Source organism: Ovis canadensis, chromosome 17 (assembly GCF_042477335.2).
Source record: "Ovis canadensis isolate MfBH-ARS-UI-01 breed Bighorn chromosome 17, ARS-UI_OviCan_v2, whole genome shotgun sequence".
Taxonomy (NCBI): domain Eukaryota; kingdom Metazoa; phylum Chordata; class Mammalia; order Artiodactyla; family Bovidae; genus Ovis; species Ovis canadensis.
Genome location: NC_091261.1, coordinates 82,513,308 through 82,535,099, shown reverse-complemented (window position 1 = coordinate 82,535,099; position 21,792 = coordinate 82,513,308). Strand labels below are relative to the sequence as shown.

The 21,792-nt window shown below is 61.7% G+C and overlaps 2 protein-coding genes across 7 annotated transcripts; both read left to right on the top strand.

Moving 5' to 3' along the window:
- The first annotated feature begins 326 nt into the window (after positions 1-326).
- Positions 327-18,771, top strand: LOC138422444 (tubulin alpha-3 chain). Of its 5 annotated transcripts, none has more exons than XM_069557384.1 (12): positions 327-569; positions 1,073-1,218; positions 1,599-1,731; positions 2,489-2,695; positions 5,724-5,833; positions 6,858-6,973; positions 8,044-8,122; positions 10,793-10,888; positions 14,980-15,202; positions 15,677-15,825; positions 15,917-16,597; positions 18,389-18,771. In XM_069557384.1, exons 1-12 carry the CDS (start codon positions 431-433, stop codon positions 18,683-18,685), a joined length of 2,376 nt encoding a protein of 791 aa, XP_069413485.1. In that variant the 5' UTR covers positions 327-430; the 3' UTR covers positions 18,686-18,771. The 5 variants fall into 5 exon arrangements, with proteins under 5 accessions (XP_069413485.1, XP_069413484.1, XP_069413488.1 ...); XM_069557383.1 differs by having other exon boundaries at positions 366-569; positions 1,076-1,218; XM_069557387.1 differs by lacking the exons at positions 14,980-15,202; positions 15,677-15,825; positions 15,917-16,597; positions 18,389-18,771 and adding an exon at positions 11,641-12,140 and having other exon boundaries at positions 366-569; positions 1,076-1,218.
- A 10-nt stretch (positions 18,772-18,781) lies between these two features.
- THAP7 (THAP domain containing 7) lies at positions 18,782-21,178 on the top strand. 2 transcript variants are annotated; one of them, XM_069557394.1, is made up of 5 exons: positions 18,892-19,209; positions 19,360-19,439; positions 19,686-19,841; positions 20,240-20,377; positions 20,560-21,178. In XM_069557394.1, exons 2-5 carry the CDS (start codon positions 19,360-19,362, stop codon positions 21,110-21,112), a joined length of 927 nt encoding a protein of 308 aa, XP_069413495.1. In that variant the 5' UTR covers positions 18,892-19,209; the 3' UTR covers positions 21,113-21,178. The 2 variants fall into 2 exon arrangements, with proteins under 2 accessions (XP_069413496.1, XP_069413495.1); XM_069557395.1 differs by having other exon boundaries at positions 18,782-19,439.
- The last annotated feature ends 614 nt before the right edge of the window (positions 21,179-21,792 follow it).

The following is a 21,792-nucleotide window of genomic DNA, read 5'->3' as shown; positions in this document are numbered from 1 at the left end:
GAAGCATAGGGGACTGCCAGCGGGCGAGTGAGCGCTGGACCCACAGGGTGGGAGTGGGATCCTGGCGGCAGAAAGCAGTCAGCCGAGCCCTGCCGGGCCCTGCCGGGTCCCCCAGCCCCCTGTGCGACGCCCCCGAGAAGCTGCCCCTTTCCCAGGCTCCCGATGAGGAGGCAAGCCCGCCGCAAGCCGATCAGTCCTGGCTGCGAGCGGGCCAAGGGCAGCGCGCGCTCTTGGCGGCATCCGCAGCAACCAACAACTTGGGGTCACCTGGGCAACCGCTGCCGGGGAGGCGTCCCTATTGGCTGCAGCGGACAAGCGCCCCATCAGATTGGCCAATGCGCTGGAGGGCCCGCCCCCATCCCCGGGCCGCGCTCGGCGGCAGTCCCTCGCACCCCCGCTCTGTGGCCGCTACTGCAGAGTGGGCGTAACCATGGAGGGTCCCCCCCAGGAGCCTGGGGAGAAGGAAGGCCAGGAGGAAGGGGGAGCGGCGGCCTCTGGGCGTCCTGCTGGGGTCCCGGAGGCCAAGAAGTGTTCAGACGCGGATTCGGACTCCGACCAGGAGACAGAAGGTGCCTACTGGCAGGGGGTGGGGGGCAGGCTGGGGCCGTGTAGGCAGGGGACCCCGTCCGGCAGGAGCGCACCCCTCCGTGGGGTGGGGGGCGGCTCTCGCCCTATGCTTTCCCCACCATGCTCCTGGCGGCATCAGTCCCATCCTTAGAACAGGCTTCCAGAATGAGGTTAAGAGGCAACCCCCCCCCCCCAAACAGTGTAAGAAAGGCTGTCTCACCCTGGCCATCAGAAAAAGACTAAAGGAAAGGAAATAGGGGACTTAGAATCGCATCAGTTTCCTCCCCCGTAAGAGGTCCCCACAGCCCTGTGGTCTGCAATCCGGTGGAAGAGACAGTATGCACAGCAGGGTCCCGGGGGTGGGCGGGGAGGGGAGGCCCAGGCCCAGCTACACAAGCGGCGGGACCGTGATCCCCGCCAGCACAGGAGGAAACGTCTCCAGAGGGGAGAACAGGCTGGGCAGTGGGGCCGGCCGGGAGGGAGCCACGTGAACCCCGCCTCCCAGCAGGCGCCCACAAGCCTGGCGAGCTGGGCAAGGACACCCTCTACCTGAGGTCCTGCCGGGCCCACAGCGTCGTGCCCGCCTCCTGCTTTCTGCGCCAAGGGAGCGCCCCAGAGCTCAGCCTGCGGCACCGAGGCCTGGGGCCCCAGGTACCCCAGGAGGGACCCTCGGGCAGGCTTGGAGGGCGAGGACCTGGGAGGCAGCAGCCTGGGGAGGGGTCCCTTCCTGAGCCCACCCCACCACACTCCCCTAGCCCTGCTCGGGGTCCCAGGCATCTCCCAGCCCCCACACTGAGTGGAAGGTAGGATCAGGGCTATGACAGAGTTCGGTACAAGGACTGTGGGGCCTGCAGGGCACCCCTGATTTGTTGGGTCAATCTCCTGGGGAGACCGAGAGTGGGAAGCCGGCATCCCTGGGCCTGTGGGAATGAACCGAGCTGGCTGAGCCCCGCAGGCAGAGCCCAGGGAGTGCCCCGCCGTGTCTGCAGCCCCGGGAAGGACCAGGCCCCTCAGGTCCCTCTCTGTCCCAGGGGGCCCGGGCTCTGGCCCGAGCACTGACCTCCAATCCCTACATCAAGCGGCTGGACCTTCGGGACAACGGACTCTGCAGGGCCGGCGCAGAGGCCCTAGCGGGCGCTCTGAGGAGAAACTGCAGCACCTGTGGTAGGTTCTGAGCCTGGGGTGCGGCTGGGCTCCCCACACGGGGCCTTCTCACCCCGCTCCCAGCTGCTGCTGCTGCTTGGGGGCGGCTTCATCACAGGGAGGGTGGGGTGGGGCACCCGGAGTTGTGGGGCCTCTTCCACTGTCTTCGGCCGGCCAGCACCCTGGGTATATGGTGGCCTCCCAGCTCCTCGATGCAGAGAGGCAGGGGGCAGACGGGCAGGGACCGGGCCGGGCGAGAGGAGAGGGGCTGGATCCAGACGCCGCCTCTGCCACGGAAGGGCAGGGAGACCCTGGGCAAGGAGGCAGCCTTGCTGAGCCTCACTTTTCAACACTCAGCCCTTGGAAACGTGGGGACATACACTCAGCAGAGCGTCTGCTCACGTAAGCCCTCCGTGCGCGGCCACCTGGGCGTCACTGCCAGTCCTCGGAAACGTGGCAGTGGGGCTTCCTCGGGCGGGCCACATGGCTGCCAGGCGTGAGTCACCCACTGAGGGGCTGGGTTCGTCTACATTACAGCCCCGCAGAGTAGGTGGCATTAGCCCCCAGACAAAGCTTGTGGACACGTGGCCTGGGGACGGGGCTCTGGGGAGCTGCTTGGGGCCGCAGGGGACCCAGCCAATGGGGTCAGACTCACCACCCACCCCGGGACAGTCCGGCCACTAAGTCCCCCATGCTGGGACAGGCTGCGCAGCTGTGGGGGACAGAACGGGCAGGGCCTGCTCTGGAGCCCGTCCCTGAGGAGTGGTGCTGCCCCCAGATGTGGACCTGTCGGAGAACCACCTGGGAACGGAGGGAGCCCGGGCCATCTGTGCCGCCCTGGCGGTGAGCCCGGCTGTGCAGAGGGTGCAGCTGGCGGGGAACGGCCTGGAAGAGCAGGCAGCCCAGTGCCTGGCTGAGCTCCTGCTGGCCCACACCGGCCTGAAATCCCTGGACCTGAGCTACAACCAGCTGAATGACCAAGCAGGTATACCATCCGGCCGCCGGCCTGGGTCACCACAGCGGCGCTCCTGATTGTCTTCCTGGGGCAGGCTGGGCGGAGGTGGGCAGGACCACTCCAAGCATCCGTGCCCGCTCCTGTCCCTGCACCCCCACCCCTGGACTCTCAGCCCGTTCCCCAGACATCTCTCTGCCCAGCACTGCCTGTGGGCCCTGATGGCCACTAGGGATCCAACCAAGAACTCAACAAAGCCCTTGTCCTCCCGGAGGGCTTCCCAGATGGTAAGGACCTGCTTGCCGACACAGGAGGTGCAGGAGACTCGGGTTCAGTCCTTGGGTCAGGGAGATCCCCTGGAGGAGGGCACGGCAATCCACTCCAGTGTTCTTGGCTGGAGAATCCCATGGACAGAGGAGCCTGGTGGGCTATAGTCCATGGGGTCACAGAGAGTCAAACACGACTGAAGCAAATTAGCAAGCACACCCTCACTGGACACGTGGTAACAGGATTACCCTCCATAATTATTGGTGCTGCGAAAGGAAGAAGCAGGGCAGGATTCTGGAGAAGAGCGGACTCCCCCCACTACTTTAGAGAGGTGACGTTTCAGCTGCAGCGTGCAAGAGGGAGAAAGTCAGTCATGGCAAGACCAGAGGGAGAGCATTTCAAGCAGAGGCACCAGGGTGGCTGGGCTAGTGAGCCAGGAGAGAGGGGCCCGGCGTGGGATGGGGTGGCGGAGGGGCCGCAGGGCCCCCATCAAGGCCGGACGTGAGGACGTTGCTCCAAGCACTGTGGGAGACGTCAGTGGGACGCCCCCGCCTCAGCACCTTCTCCCCAGGGCTTCTGCACGGGCTGGCCGCCCTGCCAGGAGCACACACTTCCACCCGCCTGTCCTCAACCACCCAGTCGATTCTGAGAATCACCGGGGGGGCTTCCCTGAAGCTCCAGCGGCTAACACTCTGCTTTCCCAATGCAGGGGGCCTGGGTTCAATCCTTGGTCAGGGAACTGGATCGTATATGTTTCAACTAAGACCTGGTGCAGCCAAACAGAATTTTTTGAAAACATTTTTTTTTTTAACTAAAAAAAAATCCCCTGGGACCCTGGGTTAGGAATACAGATTCCATGGCCTGGGATCTGCTGGGCCTCTGAATCCTCTTGGGGGGCACTGTAACAGCTGCCCCAGGAGATTCGCCTGATCCAGAAAGTTCAGGAATCACTGATCTGCCCGCTGAGCCTGAGTGAATGGCGCTGGCCTCGCTGTGGGAGAATCAGTCCTAGAGTTCAACTGCAAGACAGACAGCCTGCCTTCTAAGAAAACTGCTGTGGGAACAGGCAAATTACAAGAGAAGCTATTTCAGGCTTTCAGCAAAGTCTAGGTGTCGCTCTGGGTCAGCACCAGACAGTCAGTGAGGTTGGAGGGGCTTGGGACTCGAGGCCCTTTGAAGGCTGCACAGCGCGTGGGGGTCTGTGGGTGGGCCCGCCTCCCCGAGGGACCTCAGCCTCCCCACCTGACCCGAGGCCAGGGTAGCACCGACCTCATGTCGTGGCTGTGGGGGTCGTGAAGAACACGCACCGGGAACACAGCCGGCTGGTTCACGGCTGTAGGTCCCGCTCACCCTCCCGCTGCTCAGCAGAGAAGGGGCCTCCTGCCAAAGCGGGCGCCACTGCCGCTCGCCTCTCCCACCCAGCCCTGGACGTGTCTGAGACCCCGTGGCTGTCAGACTTGGTGCCGGATGCGGGGTGGGGGATCCGGATCTCAGGGAGGCACCGGGAGTCCTCGCGGGCTTGCAGGGAGCTCTCCAAGGTGCTGCCGCGTCTGCGGACCCGGCCGCTGAGCCTTCTGCTCTGTGCTGGGTGCGGGACTATGGAGAGGGGCCAGGCAGGGCGGTCTAACACTCAGAGCCCAGAAGGATGGACACAAGAGCAGACAAGGGGTCCGAGGTGGCCCGGCCCGGCCTGGCTGAGTAAGCAAGGCTTCCCGGGTGGGAATGAGGCGCTGTTTCCCAGGTAAAGAAGGGCGTCAGCAGTTGCACACGGGGATGGGGGTGGGGGGGGAGCAGGGGCAGCCGGAGCTGAGAACCAGGAGTAGGTCAGACCCACTGAGCCCGGACTCGGCAGAGAGGGTGGGCAGGGCTTCTGCCCATCTTGCATGTGAAATAGTTCTCGGGTTTTTTACCCACCCAGCCCTGCTCTTTCCTTTCATTTTTCCCCCTCTTTTGACGATTTACTTACTTACTTATTTGGAGAAGGGCATGGCAACCCACTCCAGCATTCTTGCCTGGAGAATCCCATGGGCAGAGGAGCCTGGTGGGCTGCAGTCCATGGGGTTGCAGAGAGTCGGACGTGGCTGAGCGACTTTCACTTCGCTCCTTATTTGGCTGCACTGGCTCACAGCCGTGGCATGCAGGCCCTTCAGCTGCAGCATGGGGGATCCAGCTCCCTGGCCAGGGGTCCGACCTGGGCCCCCTGCCTTGGGAGCTCGGGAGCCTCAGCCACCGCACCACCGTGGAAGTCCTCTCCTTTTCTGCATCACTGCCTCCTCTCTACCGCAGCCACGCTGACCTTGTCACCTCCTGGGTAGACGGCGGCACAAGGCACCCAACGGGTCCTCTGACCTCAGGTTCCCGCCCCCACCCACCATAACCTTGTCTCTCCTTAAAGCATCCCTCTAGTGCCCATCATTTCTACGTCCCCTCACAGCCTCACCTGGGGGGGCCCAGCACCAGGCCTGTGTGTGTTTCCACGAGCCCCGGGCTCCCTGTCCCCTCTTCTCCCCGCCACGTTCGGTCTCCACGGGTGCATGGGGTATCCTTTCATCTTCAAGGCTCTCTCTGCTTTCCTGACCCCACTCCAAGGCAGGGTTAGCCCCCACTCTGTCCCCAAGCCTCCCTGTTTGTGGTTGGAGAGCTCACACCCCAGAAATGCCTTGAGGGCAGGGCAGGCCCATGAGGGGTTGGATGCCCTGAGGCTCGTGCACAGCGGAGGCCCACAGTGGGCACCACTATCAGTTCTTGAAGGAATGATCAGAGTGAATAAAAGTCTGTCGTGGCGTTTCTGAAGGGGAGACGCTTGGACCAGCCCTGGCAGAAAACACAGGACTCACGGAGCTCAACGTGAGCTGGAATCACCTGCGAGGCCTTGGAGCTGCAGCCTTTGCCAGAGGACTGGAGGTACGAGGCCCTGCCTAGCAAGCCCCTCTGGCCTCCTTCTGGGGTGGGTCTCCCAGGCCCCCATCTCTTGCAGCTCTTCAGAAATGAGCCTTAGGCACTTCCCTGGCTGTCCAGTGGTTAGGACTATGTGCTTTCACTTCAGAGGGCACAGGTTCAATTCCTGGCTGGGGAACTAAAATCCCACATGCCTCATGGTACAGTCAAAAAAAGAAAAAGAAAAAAAAAAGAAGGAAGGAGGCTTGGCTCTTCCCAACAGCGCTCAGAGGATGCTTCTCCAGGTGGCTTCAGTTTCCCTGGCTCTATTTAATGACGACAGTTTGGCCTCCCTGCACCGACTCTCAGGGCGCTGAGGGAGGAGTCCACAGCTGGAGACACACGCCTCCAGAGACGCCACGGACGTTCGGGTGGGGGCGTGCACCGTGTGGTCCAGTGACGCGCACTCACCGCTGGGCAGATGCTTGCCTGAGACGATGGCCCTGGGCCCCGGGCCCCCTGCACACCCTCTCACAGGCTCTGCCTGCCCCCTGGCCCCAACCCCTGGGGAATGGGGGGCACAGGGCCCCGTGTGCCCCTGGGGGCAGCTGCCTCTGCGGGATCCTCCTTGGGGAATGGCAGGGTGGCCTTGCCCTCCACGACGCGCAGTGTCGAGGCTGACCGGGGTCCCGCCCCACAAGCTGGGCACCCACGGGCTCCCCACTTCTCCCCATCACAGCCCTCCAGGCACATTTCACCCAACAGTCCTTCACTGGCGTCCTCCTTGAGCCCTGGGATGCTCTGTGCCTTGGGGTCCCTGCCCGAGAGGGGTCCCCGTCACTGTCTCTGGGCCCTGCGGCCCCAGGGCAGACCGCTCACTCTGAGGCTCACTCACGTCCATGCCCACCCTCTAGGGCTCTCCCCTGCAACCTCTGTGGTCTTCTGCTTCCGGTCCACACTCTGCTCCTCAGCTCTCCTGGACTTGGGGGCGGGGGCCTGACTTCCTCCACTGACACGTGTGGTGCTATGGGGTTGCTCCTTTGTGTCCCAGGCAAACATCTTCCTGAGGGTCCTGGACATCTCGTACAATGGCTGTGGGGATTCTGGAGCCTCCGCGGTGGGGGAGGCGCTCAAGACCAACAACGTGCTGGAGGAGCTCTACATGAGGTGAGAGCAGGGCCCCCTCCGCACCTCCAGGCCCCCTGCCACCCGGGGACCGGGCTCCTCCTGCTGCTCATCCTCAGGGCTGGAAGCTGCCACAGGCCCAGGGCACGCCGCCCTGTCCCTCTCACTCAAGTTCACCCTTGCCACGTGAAAGTGTTCGTCGCTCAGTCGTGTCCGACTCTTTGTGACCCTATGGACTGTAGCCATGGGATTCTCCAGGCCAGAATACTGGAGTGGGTTGCCATGCCCTCCTCCAGGGGATCTTCCCAGGACCGAATCTGGGTCTCCTGCATTGCAGGCCGATTCTTTACCCTCTGAGCCACTAGGGAAGCCCGTCCTTTGTCCCTGGGGACTCGTAATTCCTACTGCATGGCTGGGGGATGGGAGGTGCAAACACGTAAACCTCTCCAGCAGAGCCGGTGCGGGCGGGGGCGCTCCACGTGCGTGCACCTCCCTTTCAGGAGGGGTTTGTGCCCTGTCCAGCACGTGGCTGCTGGGGGCCTGCCACGGCTGGGCTGCGCCTCCAAGCCCAGGCAGGGTCCCAGGCCTCCTGGGAAAACCAGAGGGAAGGGAGGAGGTGGAGGTCAGACAGGTCATGGGCTGTCCGCCATTGGCACAGGCATCTGCTCCATCCTAACCATTTTCCCCTCCTGGTGGGGGAGAGCTGGGGTCTGAGAAGATAGAGGGAAGTGGGGCTGGCCTGGAGACAAAGCAGCCAAGAGCGGGGAGGGGACCTGGAGCAGAAGGTGGGGAGGGAGCTGGCGGCTGTCGCTCGGACAGAGGCAGGGTGCAGGACGCGTGGGAGCACGTGCTGAGCACTGAGGGCCGGGAGCAGCAGCTGGTCTCCACTGGGGGTGGAGGTGGGGGGAACAACCCTCTAGGCACGTCTGCTGGACCTTGAACACGGAAGACTCCACTGAAGCGTCTACACACTGACCTGCCCAGGGCCCCCGGGGAGTGCTTGGAGGCTGGACCTGGGGGTTGCACCAGCAGCTCCAGCTGCAGCCCTGGGGCAATGTGGCTCTGCACAGCTGCCTGCACGGCAGCGCAAGTCACATGTCTTTCTGTTTCAGCAACAACCGCATCTCTGTGGCGGGAGCCCTGAGCCTGGGCCTGGGCCTGCGAGTCAACCAGACACTGAGGATTCTTGCTGTGAGTGCCAGCCTGATGGGGGAGGCCCCGGCACAGACTGCCTGTGCCTGTCCACACAGCCCCCTCCCTGCCGCATCTCACCCTGGTGCCTGCGGGCACACGGGGGAGGGGGCGCCCGGCTTCCTCCTGCAACCTCATCATCCACTCACCCATCCTTGGCCTGGCCCACAAATTCCTTCGGACTCCCCCCAGGCCCACCAGGCTTCCCCTCACCTCCCCATGGCCTTGCTGGAACCCAGGGGCCACGCAGGTGTTCCGTCTCCCGTGGGGAGGATGTAGCCGGCCACTGAGAGCAGAAGGCAGTGAAGGGAGGCCGGAGCAGGCCCTCCAGGACCTCTCGGCCAGCTGCGTGTGCCCCGAGGACAGTGCCAGCAGGTCTGGGGACCTCAGCCCTGCCTGGCCCTCAGGGAGCACAGGAGCCCCCAGCAGCACCCACTTCCCCAGCCCGAGGCTCACTCTTGCCCCCGAGCAGAACCCAGACCTCTGTCTAAGCTCTGAGTCTCCATTTCTAGCCTGCCTGACGGTCCCCTAGATGAGAACAGGCGCACGGGATTCTGGGAGTCAAACCTGACCTCGCCGTCCCCCCCAAGGCCTGCCTCTAGGTGGGGGGCTCCTTTGCATCTTGTCAGCTGGGGCCCAGTGCTGACCCCCCTCGTCCCACACCTTCCCTCCGGGGAGGGGGATGGGCTGCCCGCTGCTCCTCCTCCCTGTCGGCCATCAGGTCATCCTCCTAAACAGGAAACGGCCCCGGCTTTAAATCTCTCTGGAAAACGCCAAGCTTAGTCATCTGCTCATTCACAGCACATGGGCGCTGCGCTCCGCCAGCCCCACGCTCCTCCCCACCTTGAGGCCCTTCACTCAGGCCCAGTTCAGTTCAGGCTCTCAGTCGTGTCCGACTCTTTGTGACCCCGTGGATTGCAGCACACCAGGCCTCCCTGTCCATCACCAACTCCCAGAGCTTGCTCAAACTCATGTCCACTGAGTCAGTGATATACCATCCAACCATCTCATCCTCTGTCGTCCCCTTCTCCTCCTGCCTTCGATCTTTCCCAGGATCATGGTTTTTTCCAATGACTCAGTTCTTTGCATCAGGTGGTCAAAGTACTGAGGTTTCAGCTTCAGCATCAGTCCTTCCAATGAACACCCAGGACTGATCTCCTTTAGGATGGACTGCTTGGATCTCCTTGCAGTCCAAGGGACTCTCAAGAGTCCTCTCCAACACCACAGTTCAAAAGCATCACTACTTTGGCTCTCAGCTTTCTTTATAGTCCAACTCTCACATCCATACATGACCACTGGAAAAACCATAGCTTTGACTAGACGGACCTTTGCTGGAAAAGTAATGTCTCTGCTTTTTAATATGCTGTCTAGGTTGGTCATAGCTTTCCTTCCAAGGAGCAAGCTCTTTTAATTTCAGGACTGCAGTCACCATCTGCAGTGATTTTGGAGCCCAAGAAAAGAAAGTCTGACACTGTTTCCACTGTTTCCCCATCTATTTCCCATGAAGTGATGGGACCAGATGCCGCAATCTTCGTTTCTTGAATGTTGAGTTTTAAGCCACCTTTTCCACTCTCCTCTTTCACTTTCATCAAGAGGATCTTCAGTTCCTCTTCACTTTCTGCCATAAGGGTGGTGTCATCTGCATATCTGAGGTGATTGATACTTCTCCCGGCAATCTTGATTCCAGCTTATGCTTCATCCAGTCCAGCATTTCTCATGATATACTCTGCATATAAGTTAAATAAGCAGGGTGACAGTATACAGCCTTGATGTACTTCTTTCCCAATTTGGAACCAGTCTGTCGTCAAACAAGGAGGGAACACGGCCCCGCCCCATCAACAGAAACTTGGATTGAAGATTTACTGAGCATGGCCTCACGCATCAGAACAAAAGAGTTTCCCCCACAGTCAGTCTCTCCCATCAGGAAGCTTCCATAAGCCTCTTATCCTTCTCCATCAGAGGGCAGACAGACGGAAAACCACAATCACAGAAAACTAATCAAACTGATCACATGGACCACAGCCTTGTCTAACTCAGTGAAACTATGAGCCATGCCGTGTAGGGCCACCCAAGATGGGCGGGCATGGTAGAGAGTTCTGACAAGACGTGGTCCACTGGAGAAGGGAATGGCAAACCACTTCAGTCTTCTCGCCTTGAGAGCCCCATGAACAGCATGAAAAGACTCTCAGCCCAAGCTGCTTGCAGTTTCCCAGCCATGAGGTAAAACCTCTCAACCCTGCTTTGCTCCTGTGGCTCTTCTTGTTGAAATGCCCAGCGCAACCCACCTGGCCTGGAAAGCTCAGCTTGGGTGTTTTGTCCCATCCACCCCCCACTTTCCATGGAGCGTTGGTGCAGGGGTCTCTGAGCACTCTCCACACTGCCTTGTTCTGTTTGCTCCCCTCTCCTCCCTGCGACAGTGAGCTTTTAAGGGTAGGGTATGTCTTGTGTGTCTGACTCCTGACACAGAATGGGCACAGGGTGGGCGTGCAGCCAGTGTCCACTCCCGTCCACTACTCCTGGTTCCAGCACCACCAAAGGCATCATGTCACAGGGAGGAGCCTTTTGAGCTGAGATAGTGAGGCTGCCCAGAGCCACATCCACAAAGATGGGGGATCCCTCCTGCTGCCCTGGGCTCGGCGTCCCTCACTGAGGGACTTGTGTGCTTCTCAGGTGTCCAGGAATCCCATGAGAAGTGAAGGCTGCTGTAGTGTGCTCAAGTCTGTCCAGGCTAATCCACAGTCCGCACTGGAGCTTCTGGACTTTTCTGTGAGTTTCTCATAAACCTTGTCTCTGACCCTCCCAATAGCCCTGCGAGATATGACTTTCTCCATTTTAGGAAGAAGTGTGGATTGGAGAGAGTGCCTGGCTCAGGTATACGGTGTGGGCATATCCGAGCTCCAACCTGGCCACTGTGACTCCGCTCCTGCCCCTGTGTGGGGTGTCATGGTGGTCTCACCTCGGACCCCTGCCTGGGTTCTTCATTGGCAGAGAGAGAACAGGTGGCTTAGACGCCCATGCTCACTGATGTTTGGATTCGCAGGTTCAGCTCTTGCAAGGCAGCCCCTCCTCCCAGCCGGTAGTGCCTGCGAGTTGATCCCAGTGCTGGAGATGCACATGGGGGGCTGCACGAGAGGTGATAACCATTTCACTCCACTTTGCCTTTAAAAAGTTCTTTATCGGCAGCGTGGAGTCTTAGCCACTGGACCACCAGGGAAGTTCCGGTTTTGCCTTTTAATGTAGCAAAAATGTCACTCTTTTCTAAGGCAGTTAAACACAAATGAGAGAATCCCCCAATACAAATAACGAAGAGTCTAGTTACAAATCACTGCTCATTCTCCCTCTGATTTATTTAAACCCAGGCTTGAGTCAAAGCCTGTTCAGAGATGTGTTTACAGTTTCAATTGTTCAAACGCGGGACAAACTGATGCCCTATGAGGTTTTTTGAGACCTTGTGTGTGTAAAATGGTCAAGTTCTCAGAAAGTGATAACATCCTGCCTGGTGATGGGTTTCTCCTCAGGATATCCAAGTGAACAGAGAGTTTGATGACCTCGCCAGTTCAGTGAAGGTCATTCTTCCAGGGCTTTGCATAAAGACGGGTGCGCGCAGAGTGGAGTACAAAAAAGAACTGCTGGCCGTCTTCACACCATCTGAGTGACTATGTTGTGTGACTTTCTTCTCTCCCATGGGCCACTTCAACTTCAAGGTGCCTTTCAACATATGAGTGCACTGAGGCCCCATGTCAACCAGGTGGAAGGCTACAGAGCTGGCCTTCATGGTGACTGAGGCTTCAGTGTTAACCAGGGTCTTCCGTCATTCTCATTCGGGTCCCAGATTTGTACTCCTAGAGAAATGAAAGCATGCCCACACAACAGCGTGAGCCTCCATGCTCATGACAGCATTATCCGTGCCGGCCACCAAATGCAAATGCCCACCAACTGATGAGCGGACAAGTAGAACGCAGTGTGCTTATACAGTGGAATATTACTTGGCAATAAAAAAGGATGGAATTTGGCATGACGGCAATGTTCTAAGACTGATGATAGTAACGGTCTCACAATTTCAGTAACGTACTAAAAGCATCTGAATCGCGTGCCTTAAGTAGATGAGCTGTACCGAATGCGAACTGTGTCTTACACAGTCGCTTAGGAAAAAGAGGAGTGGAGTAACGGCACAGGCGACATGATGAACCACTGCCCTGAGGGAAAGCAGCCGATCACACAAGACCACTTACTGCGCCACTTTACTGGGTGACCTGCCCAGCATGTACATTATATCTCAGAAAACCGCTGCTGCTGCTGCTGAGCCGCCTCAGTCGTGTCCGACTCTGTGCGACCCCCTAGACGGCAGCCCACCAGGCTCCCCCGTCCCCGGGATTCTCCAGGCAAGAACACGGGAGTGGGTTGCCATTTCCTCCTCCAATGCATGAAAGTGAAAAGTGAAAGTGAAGTCGCTGAGTCGTGTCCGACTCTGTGCGACCCCACAGACGGCAGCCCACCAGGCTCCTCGGTCCCTGGGATTTTCCAGGCAACAGTGCTGGAGTGGGCTGCCATCGCCTTCGCCGCCGCTTCCCTGTAGGGCCTGCAAATAAGCAAGCCAGTCATTGCACCAAGCCCTGGCGCCCTCCCCAATTAACAAGGAGGCCCCGGGGGTGACGCGGGTGAGGCGGGGTGGACCAGAGCAGGCCTGCGGCAGGGCGCGGGAGGGGCGTGGGCGGGACGAGCTCGAGGAGACCGAATAAGGAGCCGGGCGCGCTCCGCCTCCCGCTCGCAGCCTTCCCGCCAAACTCATGCCCAATCAGAACGCACCACAAACTGGGAGTCCCATGTGAGCCAATCAGAAGCGGGATTCTAGGCTCCGCCCCACCCCGCAGCGCTCTGCACCAATGGGCATCGGCGGCGGCGGCGTAGGGTACACGACGACGTTTGGGGCTCGTCCAAGCAGCGCGAGGCTTGGCGTCGGCAGTTGAGCGCAGCGGCGGCGAGAGCGGTTGCGGTCGGTGTAGCGGCGCGGTTGAGCTCAGCATGGTACGGATGGACGGAGCGGGAGGGCGCGCGGGCCAGGAGGCCTGGGGGCCGTGCTCCTGGTAGGGGGGCTCAGACCGAGGACGCTGGAGAAGCCCCGTGTGGCTTCTGGTGTGAATCACGCGCGACCTGAACAGAGGCTGAGAAAGAGAAACTGCGAAGGCAGAGCCGTAGTTGCCAAGAGCACCGACGTCCGAGGGCCTCGGCGGCCAGCGCGCCTTAGCATGTGGGACCAGGGCTCATAGGAGGCAGGCAGTCCCAGGTCCAGCCCCCGGGGCGCGGACAGTGGGCAGTGCCGGGCTCCAGAGGTTGGGGGGCGCGTGCTCGGGAAGGAGGTCATCTACCGAGGAGCGGGGGCACAGGATTCGGTCTGCGGGAGCTTTGGGAGAGGAAATGGAGCCAGGGACAGGAATGTCATTAACCACACTTCAGTGCTCCAGGCGAGGACGGCGGTGCGCTTGCCTTTCTGCGGAGGAGAATGATTTCCCCGAGCGATTCCTTTCATTGTTAGTCAGGTGGACATGGCCTCTGCTGACCACGGAGCTCCCCAGCCGCACTTTGTAAATGAAGACATTGGGTCACAGAGCTGACCCCGAACACACTGGGGCTGGGCAGGCAAGAGTAACAGAGCCATGCTGTGAAATACAGCCGTTGTGGATTCAAAGCGAACACCGAGCGTGTGAAAACCATGTGGCTGGGTGGGTTTCAAAAGCCTTCCAGGGCGCTGTTAGAGTCTCCCCTGGAAGAGTGAGCGCTCTGGCACTGGAGGAGGTCTTTCCAGAGCCCATTGCTTCCCTCCGGAATGAGGTGCAGGGACTACTGACTCACGTTGACCTCTGACATGATGCTTGTGTGACAGAAACAGAACTAAGCTCCTAGGACTGTAAGTTAGAATCTACGGTGGGCGGCACTCCTCAGATCTCACTTGATCTTCTCTATATATTTGTTCGGATGATGTGTCTAAAATCAGCCAGACGGTTAGGGAATATAGGGTTACATTCCCAGCAGGAAATAGAGGGTATATTCAAAATATTTAATAGGTACTGTGAGTGCAGTCTGTTGGAAGATAGTACTTATAAAGATGGGTGCAGGGTTTACGGAAACGACCAAAGGACAGCGCAGTGTCCCAGCACATGGCGTTCTGGGAGCCATTAATCCTAGGCTGTAAGGAGTGAGCGGCAGCAGCGCGTACACGGAGCTGAGTGCGTGGGTTCCTGACGACCGCTGATTGCCCCCAGTCTGAGCCCTTGAAAAGGAACCTAAGGCAGCCAGGCAGAGAGGGAGTCAGGAGCAAACACCCTGGCCACACCTTCCTCTAACCTGCATCTCTTGCTGCTGACTGGCACGGGCCAAAGCAACCAGAAGCTAGGGGGCACAGGTCAGCCTGGACACAGAGCTGGACAGAGAACAGAGGGGAGACCTAGAGGGGCAGGTGGAACCGTGACTTAGGTCCTGTCCACTTTTCCTTTCCCAGCAACATTACAGCTTATCCTTTGGTCAGGACACGCTCAAATGGGTCTCTTCTTCAGGGAAGTACTGGGACCAGCTGTAACATGGAGTTTGTTACTGACATTAGATGGCTTGGAAGTTTTAAAGTCACTGAATTTACCTAGGATAGCAAACACATAGGCTTTGGGGCTAATTCTGGCGCTATCAGCTCAGGTGCTTTGGAGCAAGCGAGTTTTCACAGGGTTAAAGGGTCACATAAGGCTCCTTGAAAACAAGGCTTCAGAAAGCCTGAGACACTCTGAGGCACTTAAAAACACTGAGTTAGGTCTGCGTGCCACGCAGAGAGCACTGCCATGTCCCCGGGCCTCACTCTGCTCTGCTTCCAGCGCGAGTGCATCTCCATCCACGTGGGGCAGGCGGGCGTCCAGATCGGCAACGCCTGCTGGGAGCTGTACTGCCTGGAGCACGGCATCCAGCCCGACGGCCAGATGCCCAGCGACAAGACCATCGGCGGCGGCGATGACTCCTTCAACACGTTCTTCAGCGAGACCGGAGCCGGCAAGCACGTGCCCAGGGCCGTGTTCGTGGACCTGGAGCCCACCGTGGTCGGTAGGTACCCTCCCGCTTGGCAAGGGAAGCCCAGAACCTTCATCAGGTGCCTCCAGTCAGAAGCCCGACGTAGTTTCCGAGGGGAGCGGCCACCCAGGAGACGCCAGACAGTCGCCCCAGAGCCCGGGAGACCCAGGCCACGGGGTACCCGGGGCAGTCAGGCCGGCATCCGTCCAGGGTGGCAGGACCGTCCCAGGGACGCCCGGGGTGGAGCGGCAGGTGTGGGCGAGAGGCGCAGACAGAGCCGCCTGGGTGCTCCTGTCCTTTGGGAACCGCCACGCTGGGGCTTGTTCCGGGTTGATGGACCCTCCCGGAGCCGAAAATGGCAGGTGGGGCGTGTGTGTCTGGGAGACTCCTGGGAGACCTGACCCCCGGGCTGGGAGGAGCGGCGCGGGCCTGCAGACAGGCGGGTCCCGGAGCCGGCCACGGGGGTGAGACCGGCGTCCTCCAAGCCCGGCCGCTGTCCCCCCGCAGACGAGGTGCGCACGGGGACCTACAGGCAGCTCTTCCACCCGGAGCAGCTGATCACCGGGAAGGAAGACGCGGCCAACAACTACGCCCGTGGCCACTACACCATCGGCAAGGAGATCGTCGACCTGGTCCTGGACCGCATCCGCAAACTGGTGAGGGGGGCGCGGGGGGCTCCCGGGCAGAAGGGGAGGCCAGGGCTCTCGGCGGCGCGTGCGGCCCGGCTCACGCCTCTCCCTCCTGCAGGCGGACCTGTGCACGGGGCTGCAGGGCTTCCTCATCTTCCACAGCTTCGGGGGCGGCACCGGCTCGGGCTTCGCGTCGCTGCTCATGGAGCGGCTCTCGGTGGACTACGGCAAGAAGTCCAAGCTGGAGTTCGCCATCTACCCGGCGCCCCAGGTCTCCACGGCCGTGGTGGAGCCCTACAACTCCATCCTGACCACGCACACGACCCTGGAGCACTCGGACTGCGCCTTCATGGTGGACAACGAGGCCATCTACGACATCTGCCGGCGCAACCTGGACATCGAGCGGCCCACGTACACCAACCTCAACCGGCTCATCGGGCAGATCGTGTCCTCCATCACGGCCTCCCTGCGCTTCGACGGCGCCCTCAACGTGGACCTGACCGAGTTCCAGACCAACCTGGTGCCCTACCCCCGCATCCACTTCCCCCTGGCCACGTACGCCCCGGTCATCTCGGCCGAGAAGGCCTACCACGAGCAGCTGTCCGTGGCCGAGATCACCAACGCCTGCTTCGAGCCGGCCAACCAGATGGTCAAGTGTGACCCTCGCCACGGCAAGTACATGGCCTGTTGCATGCTGTACCGGGGGGACGTGGTCCCCAAAGACGTCAACGCGGCCATCGCCACCATCAAGACCAAGCGCACCATCCAGTTCGTGGACTGGTGCCCGACCGGGTTCAAGGTAGGCTGGGCGGGAGCGTGTGTGCGGCTTTGTGCCCCTGGCCGGCCCCGGGGCGGGGTGCTAACCTGCCGCGGAGGGTCCCCTGTTCCAGGGCAGCTGGGCTGCAGGGACAGCAAGGTTAGTAATCAGTGTGTTAGATGCCTTGATCTCCATCCGTACTTCACGTACCTTTACTTCTTACAGCCGTGGGCTCGTGGGCCAGCGTTCCTAGTATCTTACACTTCAGACAGAGGCTGAGACAGCCTTTAGAGCCGAAGGGCCTCAGGGGCAGCGACGGAAGGAGGGAGCTCTCAGAGACCTCTGACTGCAGGCCTGCCTGTCCTCACGTTTCCCCGCTGCTCGCCCAAGAACCTTGTCAGAGCGTGTGGCTTCGTTCTGTGATAGAAACAGTGGGTTCCGATTCCCCGCCACTTCAGTCGCCAGTGGTCCCTGAAGCTTAGGCAGCATTCGTGTGCCTGCAGAGGATCTTCTGCCCATTAGGCAGCACTTTCTGTGGGGCCAAGGGTGGCTCACTGCTGCTTCTCCAAGCCAGGCCTGGAGTGCCGCCGCCACACAAAACCACACTAATAACGAAGCGGCTCCTCCGACTGCGTCTAGTGTCACCGTGAAACGTCCGCCCAGAGAAGAGCATCCTGAATTCGAAGCCAAGTCCCAGAATGTCCCACTTGAGACCCGCGATCACCAGGCGCAGTGCCTGGCCACGCCTGGGCTTGTTAACCCTGCGCCCTCCTCCTCGTTGAGTCCTTTTTCACAAGCCATCTGCGCTAGATAGAGTCTGGATCCTGCGTCTGAGCCCTGATGGGTCCCTTCAGTGTCTGGGAGTTGCCATCCCCAGGGTCTTTGCAGATTGAAAATAAGGATAAATAGCAGCGTTTTCCCATTTTAAATATCAGAGCTCGCCTCTGACCACACCCACGTTGTTGCACCCACCTGGCCTCAGCCCCACTTCAAGACCCCTTGACGCGGCCCAGCTGAGGGTTTACGACTCCCAGGGATAAAGTGTATGTAACAGGTTTCACCATTCTGGAAATATCCACGAAATTAAACCTCCCATAGATGTTTGCAGGTCTCCAAGGTTAGGTTATAGGTTGGGGGTGAAAGCTTTTTTTTTTTTTTGCCATGCCAGAGGGCATGGGGGAATCTTAGTCCCTGGGCCAGATACCAGCCCCTGGCCCCCTGCCGTAAACCACGCATCTGGACGGCTGGACCACCAGGGACGTCTTTTTTCTTCCATTCTTGGTTTGAGGAAGTTTCCTTTCAGTGCCCTTACTTTGACCTTTGGAAGGCAAGGCTGCCACCCAAGCCGTTGTCAGCTGGGCAGCGCTGTGTGGGGTGCCTGGCACTGTGCCCAGGCTTCCCCTCCTGGCCGGTCTGTGAGCCAGAGGGGAGGCCAGTCTGTGGGAAGGTACAGGAGGTCACACTGTTGTCCCCACGGAAGACAGTTCACCCCTGACGGTGTCGAATCCTCACTTGTCAGTCTGGGTGTGGCGTCACGTGTTGACGACCGTCTGTCACCATTTTCCTGGAATCTTTTCCCACGTTTGTATTAGGTTTTCTCATTATAAAAGTGTGTATGTGGCAAGATATTTTAGTCATGCAGAAGGCTGAAAAGCTTAAGTCCCTTCTAGAAGTGAAAACGTGGGATATTAAACTGCCAGATCCTGCCGAAAAAGAGAGTACCCGTTCCTACAGGGCATCGTCTGAAGTGGGTCCATGGCCCCCATGTTTAGAAACGAGCTACCGTTTCCGAGGCCTCACTCCCAAGTTGAGCATGTTCTCTTTCTCCGGCAGGTGGGCATCAACTACCAGCCCCCCACGGTGGTCCCGGGGGGAGACCTGGCCAAGGTGCAGCGGGCCGTGTGCATGCTGAGCAACACCACGGCCATCGCCGAGGCCTGGGCCCGCCTGGACCACAAGTTCGACCTCATGTACGCCAAGCGCGCCTTCGTGCACTGGTACGTGGGGGAGGGCATGGAGGAGGGCGAGTTCTCGGAGGCCCGGGAAGACCTGGCGGCGCTGGAGAAGGATTACGAGGAGGTGGGCGTGGACTCGGTGGAGGCGGAGGCCGAGGAAGGGGAGGAGTACTGAGGGGGGCGGGGCCGCAGCCCCGCACCCGGTCCCCCGACGGCCCCTTCACAGATGTTTCCCTATTAAAGTTTTTGTGTTGAGCATCATCTGTGTATTGCTTTGCGGGAAACGGTGTTCCTCCCCACGGCAGTGTGGCGGCAGAGCCGCACGTCTGTCTGACTCTGCCGACCGTCACCGGGCGCGTTAACCCGGGAAGGAGCGGGGGCGGAACCGGGACGCGCGCTCCACCTACACACGTCGGGTCAGCGAGCTCCTCGGGGCAGGAAGCGGACCCGAGCGGGTCTGCGGATCGGGGCCCGCATCGCGCGCCCCGGAGCAGCGGCGCTGGAGCCACCCCCAGCCCAGGGCAATCCCCTCTGCCGGCACCACCCGGATCCGGGCGGCTGGGCGAGGCCCGCGGCCTCTCCCGCCGCTTCCGGGGCCCGCCCCTCAGCGAGCGCCGCGCGCTTCCGCGTCTCTATGGTCCCGACTTCCGCGGCTCGGCAAACCTCGCGAGACCTCGGCGGCGCCGCAATGGCGAGACCGTGAGTGCCGCAGACAGGAGTCGGAAGAGCGGGCTGGGGCGGGACTCGGCGAGGTCCGGCCGGGGAGACTCTCCAGGCCGCGGCCGCCGGAGCGGGGCGGCGGCCTGGACCCCGGCGGCCGCTGAGACCGAGCGCCCGCCTCTGCCCCAGATGCCGCGTCACTGCTCCGCCGCCGGCTGCTGCACACGGGACACGCGCGAGACGCGCAACCGCGGCATCTCCTTCCACAGGTCGGCGCGCCGGCGCGCGCAGGGCCCCTTGCGCATGCGCCCGCCCCGCCGCCGCGCACGCGCCTTCGCGCCGGGGGCGGGGCTCTGGCGGGGCGCGCAGCGGGCGGGGGCGGCGCCTGCGCTGCGCGAGGATGCCGGGCGGGCCTGTCTACCCGGGAGCGCGCGGTCTGGGTTCGCAGGACGTCCGCGGGCGGTATGAGCCGGGCGCACCTTCCCGTCGCGCTCACGGGCTCGCGGCCCCCGCAGGCTTCCCAAGAAGGACAACCCGAGGCGGGGTTTGTGGCTGGCCAACTGCCAGCGACTGGATCCGAGCGGGCAGGGCCTGTGGGACCCGGCGTCCGAGTACATCTACTTCTGCTCCAAGCACTTCGAGGAGAACTGCTTCGAGTTGGTGGGAATAAGGTGAGCCTCCTGGCAGCTGGCGGTCGGGAGGGCGTGAACACGGGGCGGGTGGCCGGTGGGGAGGCCGCCGGAGTAGCAGGTCTGGTGCTTCCCACCTCGTCACCTCAGCTTCCGCTCCAGGCGGACCTGGGCAGCGAGACCCTAGCCCCACGCCTGCCGCACCGGCCACAGGCGGAGCGCGCTCCCTGCAGCCCCAGCCCTCCCAGCAAAGGCGCGGAAGAAACCCGTCCTTCTGCCTGCTGCTCCGGTGGTGGGGGGGCCCTTAACTTGGGAAACTCCCTGAACTCATTGTCGGCACGCTGCCTCCCACTTCCCACGGAGCCAGGGTGGCAGGCTGCTCTGCCGCCTGCAGTGTGGCAGGACTGTGTTCCGTCTCATCCAGACCACTCTCCCCGCAGTGGGTATCACAGGCTGAAGGAGGGAGCGGTTCCAACCATATTTGAGTCTTTCTCGAAGTTGCGCCGGACCAAGACCAAGCGGCACGGTTACCCGCCGGGCCCCCCAGAAGTCAGCCGCCTGCGGCGATGCAGGAAACGGTACGTGCTGTCCCGCTGTGCAGCCCCGGAGGGACCGGCCTGCAGGGTGCTGGCCAGCAGCCTTCCTGGGCGCGGCTGGGAGCCTGTGGAGTGGGCTCAGGGATGGGGGTGAGCGGGGCTGTGAAGCGGGTCAGGGCGCGCTGCGCCTGGCCCGGCGCGTCAGTCTGTCTGTCTCCTCCCAGCTGCTCTGAGGGCCCGGGGCCCACCGCTCCATTTTCCCCGCCTCCACCTGCTGACGTCGCCTGCTTTCCTGTGGAAGAGGCCTCGGCACCTGCGGCCTTGTCTGCCTCCCCAGCCGGGAGGCTGGAGCCTGGCCTCAGCAGCCCCTTCTCCGACCTCCTGGGGCCCCTGGGCGCCCAGGCAGATGAGGCGGGCTGCAGCGCCCAGCCCTCCCCAGAGCGCCAGCCGTCCCCCCTGGAGCCGCGGCCCGCCTCGCCCTCGGCCTACATGCTGCGCCTCCCGCCGCCCGCCGGCGCCTACATCCAGAGCGAGCACAGCTACCAGGTGGGCAGCGCCCTGCTCTGGAAGCGGCGGGCCGAGGCCGCCCTGGATGCCCTGGACAAGGCCCAGCGCCAGCTGCAGGCCTGCAAGCGGCGGGAGCAGCGGCTGCGGCTGCGGCTGACCAAGCTGCAGCAGGAGCGAGCGCGGGAGAAGCGGGCCCAGGCCGACGCCCGGCAGACGCTGAAGGAGCACGTGCAGGACTTCGCCATGCAGCTGAGCAGCAGCACGGCCTGAGGGGCCACCTGGACAGGGAGCTGCCCTGAGCCATGTCTGCCGCAATAAAGGGGATCCGCAAAAGAAGCCCTGCTCTCTGGCTCAGCGGAGCGTTGGGGCCCCGCCCCCTGGGTACCACGTCCATCTCCCCCGACCGGCTATAGCCCGCTAGAGGGCTCGGCCCTGCACTCGCGGTGGTCCCCACGCCCCCAGGCTGGCCGAGGCCCCCCTCACTCAGGCCGTTGCCGAACTTCCTGCGCCTCCAGGTGAGCGCCCCTCGACCGAGGCTGTCCACCCACCCGCCACCCCCGGGCCCGCCAGTCAGGCCGGAGGTGTGGCAGGCCCTGTGTGGATCCTGGGGGCACAACCTGAGGCAGGAAACGAGCTTTAAGGCTCAGAAGACTGTTTTCCCCTAAGTGGCTTCCTGGCAGCCTGGGCACAAGAGATGTTGTTCCCAGAAGGGGGGCAGAATGGTGCCTTACCCACTGGGATGGACGCAGGACAGAGGATGGGGAGGCCCAGCCCCGCCCAGGCAGGAACCTCCAGGCAGCTCAGGAGTACGGCAGCCAGCAAGGGGCCAGGAGAGGCCGGAGGCTGGCCTTCGTTCCTCCCCGCAGCCCGCCTTGGGGGCTGGGGAGCAGCTGGAGTGAACAGAGAGCCCTGCAAGGCTGGTGTGTCCTGCGCCCTCGGGCTGCCTGGCC

Coding starts and splice junctions, on each gene's coding strand:
- THAP7 (XM_069557395.1), top strand. CDS start 19,360: ATGCCGCGTCACTGCTCCGCCGCCGGCTGCTGCACACGGGACACGCGC. Junction 19,440..19,685: donor CGCGGCATCTCCTTCCACAG/GTCGGCGCGCCG, acceptor CGGCCCCCGCAG/GCTTCCCAAGAAGGACAACC. Junction 19,842..20,239: donor TTCGAGTTGGTGGGAATAAG/GTGAGCCTCCTG, acceptor CTCTCCCCGCAG/TGGGTATCACAGGCTGAAGG.
- LOC138422444 (XM_069557384.1), top strand. CDS start 431: ATGGAGGGTCCCCCCCAGGAGCCTGGGGAGAAGGAAGGCCAGGAGGAA. Junction 1,219..1,598: donor ACCGAGGCCTGGGGCCCCAG/GTACCCCAGGAG, acceptor TCTCTGTCCCAG/GGGGCCCGGGCTCTGGCCCG. Junction 6,974..8,043: donor CTGGAGGAGCTCTACATGAG/GTGAGAGCAGGG, acceptor TTTCTGTTTCAG/CAACAACCGCATCTCTGTGG.